This window comes from Heteronotia binoei, chromosome 18 (assembly GCF_032191835.1).
Source record: "Heteronotia binoei isolate CCM8104 ecotype False Entrance Well chromosome 18, APGP_CSIRO_Hbin_v1, whole genome shotgun sequence".
Taxonomy (NCBI): Eukaryota; Metazoa; Chordata; class Lepidosauria; order Squamata; family Gekkonidae; genus Heteronotia; species Heteronotia binoei.
The window spans coordinates 30354016-30373856 of NC_083240.1; the positions used below are offsets into that span (position 1 = coordinate 30354016).

The following is a 19841-nucleotide window of genomic DNA, read 5'->3' on the forward strand; positions in this document are numbered from 1 at the left end:
ATCAGTAAATAAAATCCCAATCTTGTCTATAAATGACCACTCTTGGTTTGTTTGTCTGAGTCCCTCCCTCCATTCCTTCCTTCCTTCCTTCCTTCCTTCCTTCCTTCCTTCCTTCCTTCCTTCCTTCCTTCCTTCCTTCCTTCCTTCCTTCCTTCCTTCCTTCCTTCCTTCCTTCCTTCCTTCCTTCCTTCCTTCCTTCCTTCCTTCCAATTAAAAATTTATTATAAATATTTCAGTACAACTTCTAACATACAGCAAACAAATTATAAAGAGACACCAAGTAACAAAGGTTAAAACATAAAACATTGATCCATTATCATCATAATCATCACAAGAATTCTAAAGCAATGCTAGTAAAAGACATTAACGCAGTTTAAATAAAACTATCAAGCAGAACACTATACGAACATAAATGTCATCTTAACAGATTTAGAGATTTCATTTCTTTCGGAACTACGTCATGTTCAGACAAGTAATTAACACAATAAACCATTTCTCATCAAAGCTAGAGCCTGGGGGATTAGATTCATATTTGTTTATTTGGTCAGTAATTTTCTCCATCACATATCGTTCCAAATCTTATGATGCCATAATGAGAGAGTCAGTGCAACAGGGTTTCTTCAAGTTAAGGCAATTGCTAATTTTGCTGCTACCAAAAGAGCAGAGATTAGCTCCTTTCCAGTACGTGGAGCTTTTGCATCTGGCCAGTAGTTCAAAAATAACACTTTGGGGGAAAGGGGACTACCTAACCAGTGATTAGAGATATTTGAGACAATATTTCTTGCCAAAAATGTTGTATTTTTGTGCCTTGCCACCAGCAATGTGCATATGTTCCTACTTGTCTGCAGTGCCTCCAACATAGAGGAGAATATGACTTTGTTTCTTTCTTGATGGGCACCCATTTTGCTATTAGATGTTAGTAATTATGCAGATTAAGTGATCCATTCGGATTGTGAATTGCAATTGATTCAGGCACTTATGTTTAGAAAGACCGGCCTTGTGAACAGTGAGGATAATGGGAACTCACTAACAGTGTCATCCTAAACAGATTTGCTCAAAATTTGACTCAGTGTAGCTTAATCCCAGGGAAGTGTCCTGAGAACTGAACTGTAAACCACCTCGCCATCATAGCTCATCACCTTCAACACTGCCTGTCATCTTTATGAGGCTTGTTATGTGAAGGGGGCCGAGTCTAATGTGTATAGCCAGGGCTTTTTTTGTAGCATGAACTCCTTTGCATATTAGGCCACACCCCCTGATGTAGCCAATCCTCCAAGAGTTTACAGAGCTCGTCATACAGGGCCTACTGTAAGCTCTTGGAGGATTGGCTACATCGGGGTGTGCGGCCTAATATGCAAAGGAGTTCTTGCTACAAAAACAGCTCTGGAAATAGTTATATATGAGAAGGTGCTTCGGGGAGGGAATTCAAAACTATGGTCACAATCAGGTGCCCATGTACTCCAGTTAAAAATATCAGATAATTGGAGGTAAGGTAACAATGATTATTGGCCAGAATGGCTAGATAGAACCTCCATGTTCAGAAGCAGTTTATCTCTAAATATTAGTTGCTGGCCTGCTGCAGGATTGGGAGGCTTTGGCGTGTATACTCTGTTTGTAGGCTTTCCAAAGCTGGTCCCGGTGGGAAGCATGATTCTGAATTAAAGGAACTACTAGCTAAAACTGTTACATTTCCAGAAATCTTGGCTCTGACCTGGATAGCCCAGGCCAGCTCCATCTTATCAAAACTTGGAAGCTAAGCAGGTTTGACTCTGGCATGTACTTGGATGAGAGACCTACAAAGGAATACCAGCAGTCGGAAGGCAGGGGCAGGCTTTATTCAGCTGCCTTCTTGAATATCCTCCAGGCCCCCAGTAGGGGTCAGTCACCAGAGGTTACCATGTTACCATGATCCACACACATACAAAAAATACACAATCCCCCCAGAAATAAAATCTGTGCCATCCTTACATTGTTAAAAACTCTAAACTTGTTTTACTGCCTTAACAACATAATATGCATTATTTATGACCAAGGGTATAAAAATTGTATTATTTGGCATATTTATGGGATTTAAAATTCAAAATCCCATAAGCAAAATTGTAAATATATGTAACACCAGAAGTGTGACGAAGCTACAGACTGATTCATTCTGTGCTAGCTCTAGGATGTCTACCCTAGCGTTTGCCATCAGTAAGGCAGGAAAAAGTAACAAATAGAAAACAATTTTTATAACCGGCAAAAGAATGGATACTATTTGGGCAGATACAGTTTAATATATTCACAAACAACTTCCAGCATATTTGTACTAGTGAAAACACAAAACTTCTTTAGTAATTTCTAATCACACATATTATAGCAAGTGGAAACAAAACTGATCATGTTTGAACAACAGATATACACTTGAAAGCATGTTGTACACATCTACAGCCCACAGATACTTAAGATAATATGAAGATATTTATGTAAGTAAGACTATTTGTTTGGAGTCAGTGAGTACAACTCTGTCTTAAACAGGATCTCTCATTCTCTTATTCTCAAAGAAGATCTTTTTTCAGCGTTCTCCTTGTTTGGAATTTTTTACGTTGGGGAATTCTTTTTAAAAAGACACTGAGGATGGGAAACACACAAGCAAAAGGTTTTTTTTTTCTGAATGTTTCTCTTTCCCTTTGCCACCCAGGCTTTCACATTTCTTCTGCTAATTTGCATTTACTGCTCTTGTGAGAATGGCTTGAAATGGACTAAGTATGGCACACGAGCTTTTTTCTAGTTTCCCTGCCAGACGCATGCTTTCCGTCTCCTTAAGCGAGTGTGTCTGCCCGTTGCACAGAGACATAATTATCATCAAATCAGTGAAACTCTTGCTGACGGCGAGCAGTTCCGATCAAGGTTGCTGACAGAAACAAAATCCTTATCTTGTGGAGTCCTCTGTGGCTGCTCATTAAAATCCAAACCCTCAGAAAAGGCATTACTTGGCTGTGAAGATTCCTGGAAAGGGAATTTTCATTTTTGGAACTGGCCATCTTAATGTTGAGGGCCACTTTACACTTACATCAAAATCAGCAGATAAAATACCTTAGGACAGTAGGGGATTTGTACGTGAACACGTGCGCATAGAGAAAATAAACTCCCTGGTTGTAAAAAGCCGCTACATCAAAAAGAAATCCCTCTGGAACTCATTTAATGATGTACTAATTTTCTTCATGCATAGCATGTATTCTTGGTGCTTGGAAGGTGGGGAGGACAGCGGAAGAGCTTCTAGTTTCCTGGCCCCACTGATGGACCTCCTGATGGCACCTGGGGTTTTTTGGCCACTGTGTGACCGAGTGTTGGACTGGATGGGCCATTGGCCTGATCCAACGTGGCTTCTCTCTTATGTTCTCTTAGCATTCCTCTCCATCCATAGTTATCCTGTACTTCCTCCAGGGAATTGAGGATTACATATATGGTTCTCCGTAGCTCCGTTTTTTTCTCACAATAGCCCTTATAGGTAGGTTAGGCTGAGAGAGTGTGGTGTACTGGTAAGTGACTGACTGGGGCTGAGGAAACCTTGGTTCACATCCATGCTCAGCTCGCTCAGTAATCTTGAGATCGTAACTCTCTCTCAGCCTGAAGAGTGTGGCTCAGAGGGGTATATTTAATTTACTGATTGATTTTCTTTGGTTTATAGCCCACCCTCCCCTGCCCAGCAGGGCTCAGGGTCAGTAACAACATGGAAGAAGATGGCTCTTTAGATATGCATTCGAAGATACCGGGCTCTACCTTCACCATGGACAGCTTTGGGTCCTCTTCCAATAGAAACATGGCTTATATGTATTTTAACTTAGCAAAGGAAATGCCTTGGGCTGTTTTGACAATACTCCCTCTAAGCCGTGGAGTCTTGTGAGCAAAAACTCTGCTTCATGAGCTGCTGGGCATTAAAGTTGTGAGCTACTGCATGAATTAGTATGCTCCGGGGTCATCCTTCCTGAGCTAAGACAAAAATATGTGAACTGGAGGCTAAAAAACTGTGAGCTAGCTCATACTAATTCAGCTTAGAGGGAGCACTAGTGCTGAGTTCTGGTCTCAATGTGAAACAGAATGAAGTGGTGGAGGACTGAAGTGGTAGAATGGGCTGTACCACATGAGACTGCAGGAACCACATAGTTCAAAATCCCCCCTGTATTAAGAGTTCCTTGCAAGAGAAAAACTAGAAGAGAACTGGGCTGGAACTTTTCTCCCTGAGGTGCTAATTGATTGTTTGCAGGGGGCATTTAATGCCCAGGCATTAAAAATGTGATGTACATGTAGCACCTCCTTCTGCTGCATACTGATAGCAGGCTTACTTCGGCCAGCTTTGGCTTGGAGCGGAAGTCTGAACAAGGGTTTTGTTTGGGAGAGTGCCTCCTTTGGGCCAAATGGACTCCTTTCACATCCATAATTTTGAGCAAATCAGAAATAGGACCCAGTTGCATATAGACAGGGACTCATTGGCAGATCACCTGCTTTCAGAAGGTTCCCATTTCAGTCTCTGTGACCTTCAGCTACTGGATCTGAGGGCCAAACTAGACATGTTAAACTTTTTTTAAAAAGCCCTGTAGATTTTCAAGTGCTGCAACAGCTGTGGGGAGAGGGGGTGCAGCTCTTTCAGGCCTTGAAAAGGCACAGCCGGAGGGGAAATGAGTGCACCATGCTGCATGGCATTTTAAAATGGCAGTGGTGTTCTCATGGCAGCTATGAGGATGCTGTCAGGTAAAGTTTGGCTTTAAGTTAGTTGGTTTCAGGATAGGAAATCCCCCTCCCCAGCCACTACCTGTCAGAACAGACAATACAAACCCATCACCTTCGGTTTCTTGAGAGGTGCATCTCAAAGGGGGCAGTTTTCCTTTCCAACACTCAATATAAATAGCATGTTCCTAAAATTAGCTGCTCCTTTAATTCGTTCGTTGTTTCCAACAAACCTCCCTTCTCCCTGCCTCTGAATAGCCTTTCACGTTTTATCTAATGTGACCAAATTTTTCTGTAATGTTAATTTGTTCTTTAGCACTTCTCTTCCCCCCTCTCTCCTCTTCCCAGGAGGACTCCGCATGCAGGCAATTAACAGGGAAGCTAGTGGAGTCGATGTGCTTCACCACGCTCCCATGTTGGCACGTTAAATTATAACTTCTGTTTCTTTTCTCCTTTCTGGCATCCTCGGTTGGGGATATTTTTAGCAGCTAGTAAAGGTTTTCCCGTATTCTGGAGATACGGAATGGTTTGCGAACCGATGGCTTGCTCGGGGACCCCCGAAATAGCTCCGTATCTTTATCCTCATCCATTCAATTGTGATGGTGTAAAAATAGATTCCCATCAGCCTCCAGTATGCATATTTCAGAGTGAAGTCGGGAGTCGGACCTGCTTCAGTAGTTTAATGAAAAACTTGGAGGTCATCTAAGGGAAGCACAAAATTTTCTGATGAAAGGGGTGTTAGATTGCCCCCCCCCCAAGCCCTTGCAATATTGCCTGGAGGCAGATAGCAAAGTGTGATTCCTTTTAGGCTCTGCTTCCTCCATTGCTTCCAGGTACTTTCTCCAGCTGGGAGCCTGAAGCGCAACCCAGTGTCTCTGGTTTGAGGTTGACCCTGGGCAAGTGACTCACACTATGGTGATTTCTGATACTCGCCCAGTTTAAGATTGATGAATGTTGAGGGCACAGTCATGGGAGGACTCATTCTCCCCCTCTGAACTCTCCTCCCCGCTAAGTCACTATATTCCGGATGGAAGAAAAAATTCAGAGTTCCTCAGGGTTCAAGTAGGATTTGAAAAGCACGTCTGAGGGTGCACAATGGGAGCATGTAAGGCGGCCCAGTAAAAGAGGAGGCACTCAATGGATGAAATGTGGTTATGCAAACTCCTGTATAGCGTTGGAGCAATCAAAACCCCAGGAGGGTAGTTAATTTAGTATGGTGTGTCTTTGAAAGGGAGTGTTGCCTGTGGTAGGGTTGCCAGCCTCCAAGTGGGTCTGGAGATCTCCTGGAATTACAGCTGATCTGCAGACTGCAGAGATCAGTTCCCCTGGAGAAAATGGCCGCTTTGGAGGGTGGGCAGTGGGGCCTTATACCCCACTGTGGTCCCTTCTCTCCCCAAACTCTGCCGTTTTCTAAACCTCCAAGAATATCCCAAGCTGGAAGTGACAGCCCTACCCGTGAGAGGTTACTTCTTCCAACCCTAAGGGGGCTTGTGTATTTTTTTTTAAGCTTGTCTAAAGTGCACCAGATTAAAACAAACAATCCTTTTGGACTAGGATTTATGCCACATCTAATCACAGCTGAAGTACCTAGTCCACAACTCATCCATTTGCATCAGGTTTTTATTTTATTTATTTGTTATTCTTAGCCTACCTCTCCTGTTTTCAAGGCAACTTGCAAATCTATTAAATACAGCCAGGGTAGAATCAATGACGGAAGGGACTATCTATTGCACAAAAACGGCAATTAAAAACGAAGTTAATTATACAGCAGGGCTGTTGGTGGCCCAGAAAGGAAACCCATAATTGGCCTGTGCCAGCTCTGCCACGCTTGCCAAAAACCTGGGCTCTGCTTTTTTTGGAAGGTTAACAAGGAGAAAAAAAGCCTTTTGCCAGAAGTCGTCCTTCTCAGAGCAACAATGGGAATTCAGCACCCATTGTATTGCCCTGCCAAGCACTCTGTTCTCAAAACCAAGCTTTGCCTCCAAACATTTTACTAGTAGTACCCAATCCCAGACAGCCTCAGACATAAACAAGCTTCTAAAACTTCTCTATCTATCATTGTCACATAATTAGAGGAAAGCCATTACATGAATCTAGAAAAGTTTCTTACCCCAAAGGCAATTGAGTCACAGGCAAGGAGAAGAAGTTTTCAATCAGTTCTACTTCCCCTATAGGGGAAATAGGGAACTTCTCTATCCAAATCAGGTCTTCCTTCTCTGTGCTATGTGATCTCTTGCCCAGTCCTTGGCCTAAGAGTCAAAGGAAAAGAACATTGTGGCCTTTGTGCTTGCAGTTCTGGGCATGCCCTGGTCTTAAGCCGAGTCTTGTCTTGTTTTTCTTTTAATATTGTGGTGATTTTAATTGTAAGCCACCTAGAGCAAGCCTCTGAAGTGGTGGCATAGAAATATCCACAACACATATCTAAATAACTCTGTGCAGAAGAGAACAAACTCAGCAGATCTTATGCGGTTGTTATTATTTACGTCATTTATACGCTGCTGTTCTCCCCAGTGGGGACTCAAAACAGCTTATATTGTTCTCCTCTCCTCCATTTTATCTTCATAACACTCTGCTAGGTAGCATAGACTGAGAGGGAGTGACTAGCCCAAAGTCTTCCAGTGAGCTTCCATGAAAGAGTGGGGGTTCGAACCTGGCCTTCCCAGATCATAAAGGTAAAGGTAGTGCCCTGCGCAAGCACCAGTCATTTCCAATTCTGGGGTGATGTCACATCACAACGTTTTCACAACAGATTTTTTTACACGGTGGTTTGCCATTGCCTTCCCCAGTCATCTACACTTTACCCCCAGCAAGCTGGGTACTCAGTTTATCGACCTCGGAAGGATGGAAGGCTGAGTTGACCTTGAGCCAGTTACCTGAACCCAGCTTCCGCTGGAATCAAAACTCAGGTTATGTGAGCAGAGCTTGGACTGCAGTACTGCAGCTTACTCTGTACCATGGGGCTGTTCTCCCAGATCTTAGTCCAATGCTTTTACCACAGCACCATGCTGGATGTGGCCTGTTAGCTACCTAGCAGGGTGTTTCCACTTTCTCCCCTATCATCTTCAGTAATCGATGTCTTGCTGGTCAACTTATTTCATTCTTTGTCTGCTTCTTAACTAATAGTATAAAGTTCAAAAATAATTGCTCCAGTAAGACCATAACAAGAGCCTTTCTGAATTAAACCTGTGGTCCATCTAGTCCAGCATCCTGTCACAAATGATGGCCAACCAGTTCTTCTGGAGGGCCAACAAAACAAGAGCATAGAGGCTGAGGCCTCCCCCTGATGTTGTCTGCTGGCACTGGTATCCAGAGGTTTACTGCCTCTGAATGAGGAGGTTCCCCTTTAGTCACTATGGCTAATAACCGCTGATATGGAGATCTGGTCCCTACCTGAGCTACTGTCATTCCATAGGGCTTGCAAGATGGAGCTATTCTGCTGGGCTTATAGCTGAGGCAGCGGCTGTCCTATTCCAGCTATTATTCCATCAGTTGGCCTCCCTTGTGGTGACATTGACCGTTTTCGCACACAGCTTACCACAGGGTCACATTCCTGTTCTCTCCACAGCGTCCGTCGGATTTCCCATTATCTGCGCTGAAGTTACAGGAAGTGCCACGGCTTTTGTGTAGCAAACGTAAACCGCTAAAACCCAGTTTACGTTTGCTACGCAAAAGCCGCGGAACTTCCTGTAACTCCGGTGCAGATAATGGGAAATCCAACAGATGCTACGGAGATAACAGGAACGTGACCGCGTGGTAAGCTGTGTGCGAAAACGGTCAGAGTGTCTTACTGCAGTGCTATCCTGCTATTACTACCATCATTTAATCTGGGGCTATAATTGCTTATCTTGTATGATGTGCCCTTCCCGCCTGTGGTGCATTTTATTTATTGTTTTATTGTTTCCACTTGTTTAATTTTAATGTATTGTTTTAACTCTGAACTGTAGGTTTTTATTGTTGTTACTGTATATTGTGATCCGCCCTGAGCCCGTTTACGGGAAAGGGCAGAATATAAACTTACTAAATAAAATAAAAATAAATACACCTATCAATTCCAGTTCAAAATGCACCATATCAGACAACACCAGGACATGGCAGCTGGTTGTTTAAATGACTGAGGGAAGACACGACCGCAGAATAACCACGGACTATAGCTCATCCAAAGGCACCGGAAAATAGGAAAGATCTTTGCCTGATACTTAAATGCCAGCTGGGTTTTCAAAGAGGTGCCGCCACAACACTTGAGATGCTTTCTGTGGTCACCACACACTCCACTTCTGGAGGTGGAATTGGGAGGGGAGCCATGAGGATGCCATCCAAGACATCAGCCAAGTGCTGTGTGAGTGGTGGTGGTGGGAATCTGTCACCCTAAGCTCAGGTGAGTTTGGGGTGTTGCCAGGCAGCTCCTCTTCATCTCAGCAGCTCCTGCACAGGCAGACACTGATGAGGGAGTTTCCCATCTGGAAATGCTTCATGACATCAGATTTGGCAAAAAGTATTCAAGAAACAACAACCAATTTTATTTGTATCCCGCCCTCCCCGCCGGAGCAGGCTCAGGGCGGCTAACAACATGGTTCAGAGTTAAATTATACAAGTAAATAAAACTACATTAAACATTATCAGCATTTAGTTAAAATCTGGTTAAGCTTTAAAATTAAATTAGTTAATTTTTAAAAGTGCTAGTGCTATGTTACTTTTTCTGATGGCGGTTTCCTTTGCAATTTCCGTTTTCATCAGGGAAGGCCAGTCTGAAGAGGAAGGTCCAGCAGGCCCTGCGGAACTGTTCTAGGTCCCGCAGGGCCCGCATTTCCTCTGGAAGTTGGTTCCATAGGCTCGGGGCTATAGAGGAGAAGGCCCGGTTACGGGTGCTTTGCAGCTTCACCTCTCTCGGTCCGGGGATAGTCAGCAGGTTTTTCCCGGCTGACCTCAGTGCTCTCTGGGGTTCATATGAGGAGAGACGGTCCCTAAGGTAGACAGGTCCTCGACCATATAGGGCTTTAAAGGTAATGACCAGCACTTTGTAACGAACCCGGTATGTAACTGGCAGCCAGTGCAGTTCGCACAGCCCAGGCTGTATGTGCTCCCATTTAGGGAGTCCCAGCAACAGTCTAGCCGCTGCATTCTGCACCAGCTGCAGCTTCCGGGTTCGGCACAGAGGCAGCCCCATGTAGAGGGCATTACAGTAATCCAGTCTCGAGGTGACCGTTGCATGAAGCACCATTGCCAGATCTTGGCGCTCTAGGAAGGGAGCCAACTGCTTTGCCCGCCTTAGATGGAAAAAGGCTGACTTGGCAGTGGCTGCAATCTGGGCCTCCAGCAGCCCTTTCCAAGTGTGTAACAAGGCTTCCCTAGGATTTCCAAAGCACTTTGCAGTCTCTGTCGTGTCACATGCACTTTTGAATGCTTCGTGACCCGGGATTTAAGGATCATGTGCCTTTTGAGATGGCAAGGCTGCTGCCCATGGGCTTTAGACATACTTGAGCAGATTAGTTTTATCAGTGGCCACGAAGGAACAGTAGCGTAATTCTCTTTTTGTGAAGTAATTTAGAAGGAGAGCGCAAGAACGTGCTAAAGGCCTATTACGGTGTGGATTACTTGCTTGGTTGCCTGCAGTTGGAGAATGAATGGGGAAGGGAGACATTGAGGGGCTGGAGGCTGTTCTCAAAACACACACACACCTTTTTTTAAAAAACATGCATTTTGTGTTCCATGGAATGTGGCTGCATAATGTGGGGCCAAGTAAATGTGCAAGGATTATTGAGCACTTCTTTAAAAAGTTGGTCTTTTAGATGTACGCCTTGCTGCTTCTCAAAAAGAAATATGGAATGAGTGCCAGACTTCATGGCAGCCAAACTCTGCCTGTTGTGGATTGATCCTTTCCCCCTCTGGCCCCATCACTCCGATACTTTTGGCTGTGGCCTTGGTGGTTATAATGTTTCTATGCTACTGTTACATCCTATACAGTATTCCTAGGGTGCCTTATTGCCAAAATTATGTGAAGATCAGTTACAGTTTTCCTCTAGGGCAGTTCACAACAATAAAACAAGAATTAAAAACATAAAAACGGATAATACAAAACAGGAGCAGCACACCAAACAGTCCTACAAGCATAGGCAGTAAACAGCATCTGGCTGATAGCAGCAGCACACCATAACACCACAATGGCGAAATGCTGGGGGAAGTGATGACTTTCAGAAGATGCTTGCTGGATCAATCAAAAGCCTGGTGGAAGAGCTCCGTGTTACAGGCCCTGCGAAACCTTGATAAGTCCCGCAGGGCCCAGATCTCCAGTGGGAGCTCATTCTACCTGGTGGGGGCCCAGACTGAAAAGGCCCTGGCCCTTGTTGAAGCCAGCTGGGTGTCCTTAGGACCAGGGGCTCTGAGAAGATGTTAAGCAGCAGACCTCAGAGCCCGGGTACTCAAGAGGTAGCCAGTGCAGTTCGCGCAGCCCCGGATGCATCTACGCCTGCGTAGGCCTCGATGCCAACAACCGGGCTGCTGCGTTCTGCACCCGCTAGAGTTTTCAGAGCAAGGTCAAGGGGAGCCCCACGTAGAGAGAGTTACAGTAGTCTAATCTGGAGGTTTAGACTCCGAAGAGCCTTTTAAACATGTATGGTTTCCTCACCAGCTGAAAGAAGGGAAGCCAGCTGGATATTTCTTGGCCAAGTGTCTCCGTAAAGTCTCTCTCTTGAGGCTCTTCATTGCAGCTCTGGAGAGAGAGAGAGACTGACTGACTTCTAGTGTGATCCATCTTTCATGGAGATGTTGAGATATACGGAATCCCAATGTCTCTCTTGACTGATGGAGGGAAAACTAAGAACCACGGTAGCTGGCACTTGTTTAACTATAAAGCTGGGTGCAAATGCTGACCTACTCAAAGCCCATTTCTGGATTTGAACCCAGACCTCTTTGTTCCCAGTCCAGCCCTCTATTCACGATACCACCAGCACCTTCTATGCATTTCAATCCTAAAGCATTAAAACGGGGGAGAGATTTCAGCTGAATTATCCCCCTGAGCAGGATTTCTAAGCATTAGGAAGTGTCTTCTCATAAGCATTACCTTGGAGCATTCCTGTAAGCGGTATCTTCTTTGTACAAAATGCTCCACTCTGTCAAGGGACTAAAACTCAGCTCACCTTTCAGCACGTTGACAGGTCTTATTTTCATGTAAAATTAAACTTGAGGAATGCAGTGCTTGAGGGGAAGGGGGTGGCATTTCTGCTCTTGTCACTCTTCAAATATATATATATATATATTTTTAGACACGCACCAACCAGCCAAGCTTTTTCCTTTTCCGTTGAAGACAGGCATTGGATTGTAGAAGCAGACACAGCAGGTTTTTCATTCATGGTGTGAGTGGAGCTTGGCACCGCAGATCTTCATGGTGGTGGAAATTGCTGTTAAGTTGCAGCTGACTTACAGCTACCCCCTCAGGGGTCTTCCTGACAAGAGCTGGGCAGAGGTGGTTTGCCATTGCCTGCCTCTGCGGAATGACCCTGGACTTCTTTAGAGGTCTCCCATCCAAGTACTAGCCAGGACTAACCCTGCTTAGCTTCTGAGATCTTATAGGATCAGGCTAGCCTGGGACATCCAAAACAGGGCAATCCTTGCAATAGTAGGTCAGTATTTTCTCCTTTTTTTTTTTTTTCTTTTTGCAGATGAGGGCGTAGGGGTGGCTAAACTGCAACTCGGGAGCCATATGTGATTCCTTCACACATATTGTGTGGCTCTCGAAGCTGCCATCGGCCAGTATGGAGAAGGCATTTCTCTCTTGGAGAGCCAGTTTGGTGTAGTGGTTAAGTGTGCGGTCTCTTATCTGGGAGAACCGGGTTTGATTCCCCACTCCTCCACTTGCACCTGCTGGAATGGCCTTGGGTCAGCCATAGCTCTGGCAGAGGTTGTCCTTGAAAGGGCAGCTGCTGTGAGAGCCCTCTCATCCCCACCCACCTCACAGGGTGTCTGTTGTGGGGGAGGAAGGTAAAGGAGATTGTGAGCCGCTCTGAGACTCTTCGGAGTGGAGGGCGGGATATAAATCCAATATCATCTTCTTCTTTAAATCACATCTTCAAGCCGAGCCAAGCATTTAAAGTTAAAGTTGCATTCTTTCAAGCTCTCCCTCCTTCCTGCCCTCTATATATTTCCTCCCTCCCTCCAACATCTGATGTACATGTCTTGCAGCTCTCAAGTATCTGATGTGTATTCGGTGTGGCTCTTACATTAAGCAAGTTTGGCCACCCCGGCCTAGGGCCTCAAGGAGTGACTTCCCTAAGACCACTCACCAAGCTTGTGGCTGAGATGAGATGTGAACTGGCAACCACCTCAATCACAGCTCATTCTCTATGTGTTACAGCGGCCACGAACGCAACCCGTGGCCACCATTGCCATTTTAGAAGAAAATGTAGCTTTTTAAAAATTGCTGCGCGGTGGGTGAGGTCAGTCCTGATCAGGCCTTTGCTGTGGTGGCACCAGGCAATCCTATTGCACCCCACCACGTATCTCTTCAAGGGTTGTGGTGTCACCACAGCACAGGCCCTATCTAGCTCTGAGCTGCTATGTGACACCAGATTATGCGATTATTCCCCCCAGGAGTTCTGTGTATACTCTGTGTGTGTTGAGTTGTGCTTTTTTCCCTTGTGCATGAGTATTGCTGCGTTGTAGAAAATTAAAAACTTGCCTCTCCCGTTTATTCCCATTGCTAATTTCTTCTCTGCCCAGCTAATTCATTCAGCATGTGTGCCCTTTGGTGAAAATTACCGCTCCTCTAAAATGCGGCTTTCCTGGGCATCAGCTGATCTCTGCAGTATTCCCGGCGTGGTTTAGCATTGGGCAACGGACACTAATTAAATGGCCTTGAGTCACGAGTTTGCCCTTTAGGGCTCGACCCACGCACATCTGTCTTCAATATGACAGGGATTGCGGGAGATAGTAATTATACCTGTAATTATAGGGCACGTTTCAGTTCCCAAAGTGGATATCAAGGTGGAGTTTCTAGCACCAAAGGGAGAAAAGGTGACAGCGGATATGAAGCATGTATTTGGTAGAGCTGGGATAGCATATTCAATCTATTTTGAGCGCACCTTTCAAAATGGTGACTTAGTGGCTTGCTTTTAAGGGGACTGAGTGAGAACCTGCAGCTTTCAGCGAGCATACAGGCCCAAGCTGTGTGTAAATATGAAGCCCAAATAATGGCAGAGTTCATGATCTGTGGGCCAGTGGAACTCACAGAACCCCAGACAAGGTTGGGGCTCCTGTATATCCATACGCGTGCAGAAAAATGTGACTGTAAATATGACTGGGGAGGGGAGAGTTGTTTTCCCTAATTTACTGCTCCGTGCCCAGAGTTGCTCCATACAGAGCAGCAAAACTGGGGAAATAACTCCCCCTCCAGCACAGTTTTCACACAAGAAAATTGCTGGGGGGCGGGGCAGGCAGGGGACCTTCCTTCCCCCATGATGTCATTCTGAACTTCTTTGGGGCTCTCTCTCTCTCTCTTTTGTTAAAGATGTTCCTCACAGTTGCTATGTGGCTGGGAGCAGGGTTGGCCTTGCCACTAGGCAAACTAGGCGATTGCCTAGGGCGCTGGCCTTTGGGGGGCACTGAATTGAGCACCCCCCCCATGTGACTTGGTGATATTATCCGTTCGGGGGGGGGGGGAGATGCCAGAAGTTTGTCTTGCCTAGAATGCCAGATAGTCTAGGATTGGCCCTGGCTGTGAGAAATCTGAGTTGGGGCTGGGAAACCCGGGCCTCAGCCCTTTAAAAACTGTAACATGTGGGTTGGCCGAAAGAGGAGGAAGTATAGGGGGAAATGTGGCAGTCAATATACTTATGACCCTAAGAAATCGCAGTATCCCAGAAGGGAGAGATTGGGTCAGGGGGAAGTTTCCCAATAATTTATTCCCTACCTTATTCCTCATGCTCCCCCCTCCAGTTGTAAACTCCAAATCCTGAATTAAAATTGTGTTAGATTGTACTTTCCTCTTCCGTCTGTGTCTGCCTATATAACTCTCTAAAGCCCCGTGTCTACCAATGTTGTGTCAGTACATTATTAATAATATTATTTTGTCCAGACTAGACATGATGGTGGTGGTGGCTCAAATCAGTATGTCCTGGCCGCATATGAAGTGGGAGATGTAGGACTGGTTTGGCTTTTAGAACAAAAAGGATGTGTGACTCCTAAGAGCTGAGCTTTCCCTGCATAGAGAGAAAATATATCATTTTCACTGTTCGGTGTGCTTTATAGAAGTTATCTTACTGTAATCCTTACAACAGCCTGGTAAGGTAGGTGAGGGTTGTTATCATCCACATATTACAGATGCAGAGGGGGAGATTTGGAAAGTGTTGTACCTAAAGCCAATAATTGAGACTGAAACTGGGACTTCCTGATTAACCTAGTTTGGTCTATTACGACCAGTGTTCCCTACAAAGTGAGTTTGTGTGAGCTAGCTCACAGATATTTAGCCTCCAGTGCACACATTTTTGTCTTAGCTCAGGAAGGATAACCTCAGAGCACACTAATTTATGCAGGAGCTCACAACTTTAATGCCAGTAGCTCACAAAGTAGAATTTTTGCTCACAAGACTCTGCAGCTTAGAGGGAATATTGATTACAACCCCTCCTTAATTGACTGCTCCAAGGGAAAAGCGACCAGGATGAACTGTCAAAATGTTTTAAACTGTCTGTAGTAATAACAATGCCTATTTATTAGCACGAGGGTTTTATCTTTCCTCTCTCTTCCCTTAGTATTTCTGGCTCTTTGTCCTCTCGCGAGGCTTGGTTGGCATTGGCGAAGCCAGCTACTCGACCATCGCCCCCACCATCATTGGAGATCTCTTCACCAAAAACACCCGGACGCTAATGCTCTCCGTCTTCTATTTTGCAATCCCCCTGGGCAGGTATGCTTTGCATTGTGTCTCTTCCCTCCTGTGTTCCTGAAGTTACTGACTGCAGTGGAGAGGCCTAAATAGCCTGGACTATTGAGTTCTGTTCACAGCCATGAATTCAAGGTTTTTCAGCCTCCTGTTCTTGGGGATTGTAGTGGAGGGAATGCCTGGCTGCCCCTTCCACACACGCACTCCTGTGGAATCAGGGGTGGCATAAGACTTGCTGTTAAAATCCAAAAAATGCCTTCACTTCCCACCAGCTGACATAGAGCACATTCTCTTCTGTGCAAACTCCATTGGAGTGAACCGTGTCCTTGCATGTTTGTTACAATGGACTGTGCACTGGAGAAAGTCCCACTGGATTGTATCCCAGCTGCCTCAAACTGTCCACCCCACTCTGCTTTTATGACAGGGTTAAGATTTCAGTACTGGTTTCAGGCTGCTGTACAGCTCTAGGGAAAAGCTAGTTACTTTACCCATAAGGGAGGCACAGTAAATTTTTCAAAATACATTTGCAGCACACAGGACGGGCCTCTGATTCAGCAGGTAGTGGATGATATCAGAGTAGGGTTGGGTAGAGACAAGAGTTCCTCTTGCAGCTATTGGCTTAACTGCTGTGATGTCAGTGGTCTTGGTTTCAGGGGGCAGCCATTTTGGTTTGCAGCAGAACAGCTAGACTCAAGTCCAGTAGCACCTTAGAGACCAAGATTTTTTGGGGGGGGGAGGTGCAATATAAGTTTTCCAGAGTCAAAGTTCCCTCCATCGGATCTGAGGATGACAAGAGGAGCTTTGATTCTCGGAAGTTTTTACACACACACACCTCAAATCTTGTGCTCCTGGACTTGATAACTTGATAACTGTGGGTTGGACAGCAGAGTGGAGACAAGAACTGGAGAGGCTTCAGTATTCTGAGATGAGAGAGTGACTTTTTACAGGCCTGTCAAATGTCACTGGGTGGGTACAAGTCAGCTGAACATTTATACTGCCTTATACCAAGTTCAGACCACTTAGCTTAGCATCATCCATGCTGACTGGCAGCAGTTCTCCAGGGTCTCAGGAAAAGAAGAGGTAACTCCTAGAACCTTCAGATAATTTTTTAAGTTTTAAAGAAAATTAACCTTAGGCCTTCTGAACGTGAAGAAGAGGCTGTACCCCTGAGCTATCGGCACATAGGTCGCTCCTCTGGATGCCTTGATGTGAACATTAAAAGCTTTCTTGTACTGAGTCAGGCCACTGGTTCATCTAGCTCAATAGAATCTGCTGTGACTGGAAGGAGGGATGCCAGTAGCTCTCCAAGGTCTTCCTCAGCAGTTGAGTATCTTCAATGGGAGGCGCCAGGGACTGAACCGGGGACCTTCTGCATGCAAAGTAGATGCTTCACCACAGGACCACAGCTGGCTGGCAGTGGTTCTCCAGGGTCTTTCCTCAACCTGTTACTGGAGATCCTTTTAAATGGAAGGATTGGATCTTCAGTCATACAAATTTCCAATAATTACACAAAGCATGAGCTGTATTATTGTGCCGTGGTCCTTCCCTGTAAACCTTCTGAGCATATGAAGCTGCCTAAACACCAGTCAGTCCATCTACTTCTGTATTTGGTACTCTGACTAGCAGTGCTGTCCTGGGTCTCAGGGAGAGAAAGGCTCTTCCCAGCACCTGGAGCTAGAGATGCCCTAGCGAGAGATGCCTAGAGTTGAACCTGGAGCCTTCTGCATGTAAAGCAGGTGTTTTTGCTGACCTTCAGGGTTGCTGTTTTCTTCCCGCTTGATACGTTTCCTTCCTCGGCTTGATGCAGCATCTGATTCTGTAGCCAGGAGGAATTCACTGCCTTCACAATGCCTGACCCCAACAGGGTAAGGTTGCAGACGGGGTGGGCACGCAAGGCTCAGCTCCAAATTCCAAGCGGCAGGGCCGTTTCCTGCAGAGCGAGTCGGTGTTGCGAGTCTCCAGTTTTCCATCAAGGGAAATCCTTCCAGTAATCAGCTGGGTGACAAAACATCTGTGTGAGGGGATGGTTGAACACACGATCCCAGACTCGTCATGCACAGCCTCGAAACAAAGAGTTGAAAGCATTCCTTTGGCTCTTCAGGAAAAAAAATGCATGCCAGAGCTTATAATACTGATAAAGGCAGCTTTTTCCTGAAGGAAACTCCAGGAAACTGAAAAGGGAGGCTTTCCTGCATGTTTCAAAACAGGAGCAGAATTCCCTGAAATTATAAACCTTTGAGCCTTCCGACCCTCTGCCCACCATACACCACTTTTTAATCTCTCCCTTCCTGGAAGGAATTCTCCAGTCGGGTTTCCCTTCCGCTGCATTTTATTGTCATAGAATCATAGAGCTGGAAGGGGCCATAAAGGCCATCTAATCCAACCCCCTGCTCAATGCAGGATCAACCTAGAGCATCCCTGACATTGCCTGTGGTTTTTGCAGATGGTGATGGACTCACAGCGGTTATGCTGTTCTGGGAGTTCCAAGTAGTGGAACTCACTGCCTCATGAAGATCACAAAAGCTGAACGTTTTTAGTGGCACTTGAGCAGGCTTGGGATGTTGCAATTTAAGCCACTGGCTGGTTTTACAGCTCTAAAGCATCAAACCCCCAGTGTTCTGATCTGTTTCTTTTTTGTGCATGTTAGATTGTGCTGCTAACCTTTCTGGATCTACTGGGGGACCAGGCAGCCTAAGTGAATGGAATAATGCTTCATCTTCCTCTAACAGGCTTGGTTTTGTTTTGTTTTGTTTTTCCAGCGGTTTAGGTTATATCACCGGATCAAGCGTCAAGCAAGTTGCTGGTGACTGGCACTGGGCCCTGCGGGTGAGCAGCAGCCAATTTAAAATGCTTGTTAAAACATCTTTATTAAAGATCTGTATCACTGACTAAGGCCTGATTTATATATTCAGTAAGTGATAAAAGCTTTTTGTGCACTGTAGCACTTCACACGAGTGGGGAAGAGGAAGTGTTTGCACATTTTGAATGCTTTCTTGCAAAGAGATGAAAAGCCCAGACATCACCTTGCATGTAGAAAGCTAACATGCCAGTGAAGAGGACAAAGGCTTGATTTTAATTGTGACAAAAAACAAAGAAAACAAAGGTTATACAAGGGGCTTGTCTAGCATCTCAATTTTAACCAGGGCTTTTTTTGGCAGAAAAAGCCCAGCAGGAACTCGTTTGCATTTTAGGCCACACCCCATGATGTCACTACTGTTCCACATAGGGCTTTTTTTTTAGAAAAAGCCCAGCAGGAATTTGTTTGCATATTAGGCTACACCCCCTGATACCAAGCCAGCTGGAACTGCGTTCCTGTGCATTCCTGCTCAAAAAAAGCCCTGATTTTAACCCATGCAAAGCAGCTATGCATGCTGAATTAGCACTCCAAGGCTACCAGTCTCTAGGGTGCCGATGCTGAGCACAAGTCACAGCTTTACATGGGTGATATCTCTAACTGAGACACTGTGCAAGTCCTAAGGGTGATTGTGCCTTGCTGATAGCACATTTCCACCGGGTCTTCTCCTTGCCATGATAGTTTTTTTACTTCCAGGGATTTTTCTTTTCTTTTATGGAGAGTGTTCAGACATGACCCTTCTGTCTCCTGACAGCCAGAAGAGTTTTGGACGGTCCACAAAAAGTTAAGTGGTTCAGTAGAATGGGCATGAGAGCTGCAAAGGGCAAAGCTCCACCTACAGTCTGAATTGGTACAGCCCACACTGCAATTCTGTTGGGCTGTTGTGTGCATAGAAGGTGCCATTACCAAAGCTCAGAAGAGCTTTTACTCTGGTAAGAATGAATGTCCTTCCCTGTCAGTTTTGGAGGGCAGATATAATAAAGTACTATACGCAATTAGAACATGTTGATGTTCATATGACAAAGTAGAAACCATTGGGCATATGATTATAGAGTCCCTATAATCAATGAGTTGAGGGCTAATTTAATCAACCCTATAGTGAAAAGAACGGAATTGCTTAATTCGAAAGCCCAGGTGACATGGCTACTATTGGACAAAAACAAATCTTACCAACCTCTCAATAGCAAAATTTATAGCAGCAATAATTAAATGACAGACAGACAGACAGACAGACAGACAGACAGACAGACAGACAGACAGACAGACAGACAGACAGACAGATAGATAGATAGATAGATAGATAGATAGATAGATAAGCTTGCATATCAAGAAAACTGATATGGGCTAAATAGCGCATGGCATAACCTTGACGAACCATTTAGTCTGTTTGAAGTTCAGGACCTTTCCAGTTCTTAG

General features: G+C 45.2%; 1 protein-coding gene across 1 annotated transcript in view; it reads left to right on the top strand.

Moving 5' to 3' along the window:
• SPNS2 (SPNS lysolipid transporter 2, sphingosine-1-phosphate) overlaps positions 1-19841 on the top strand; it is a 150412-nt gene that overhangs the window by 89753 nt on the left and 40818 nt on the right. Inside the window, exons 4-5 of the mRNA XM_060258891.1 lie at positions 15444-15595; positions 18331-18397. Of these exons, the coding sequence (XP_060114874.1) occupies positions 15444-15595; positions 18331-18397 (219 nt within the window). The remainder of the gene's footprint in view (positions 1-15443; positions 15596-18330; positions 18398-19841) is intronic.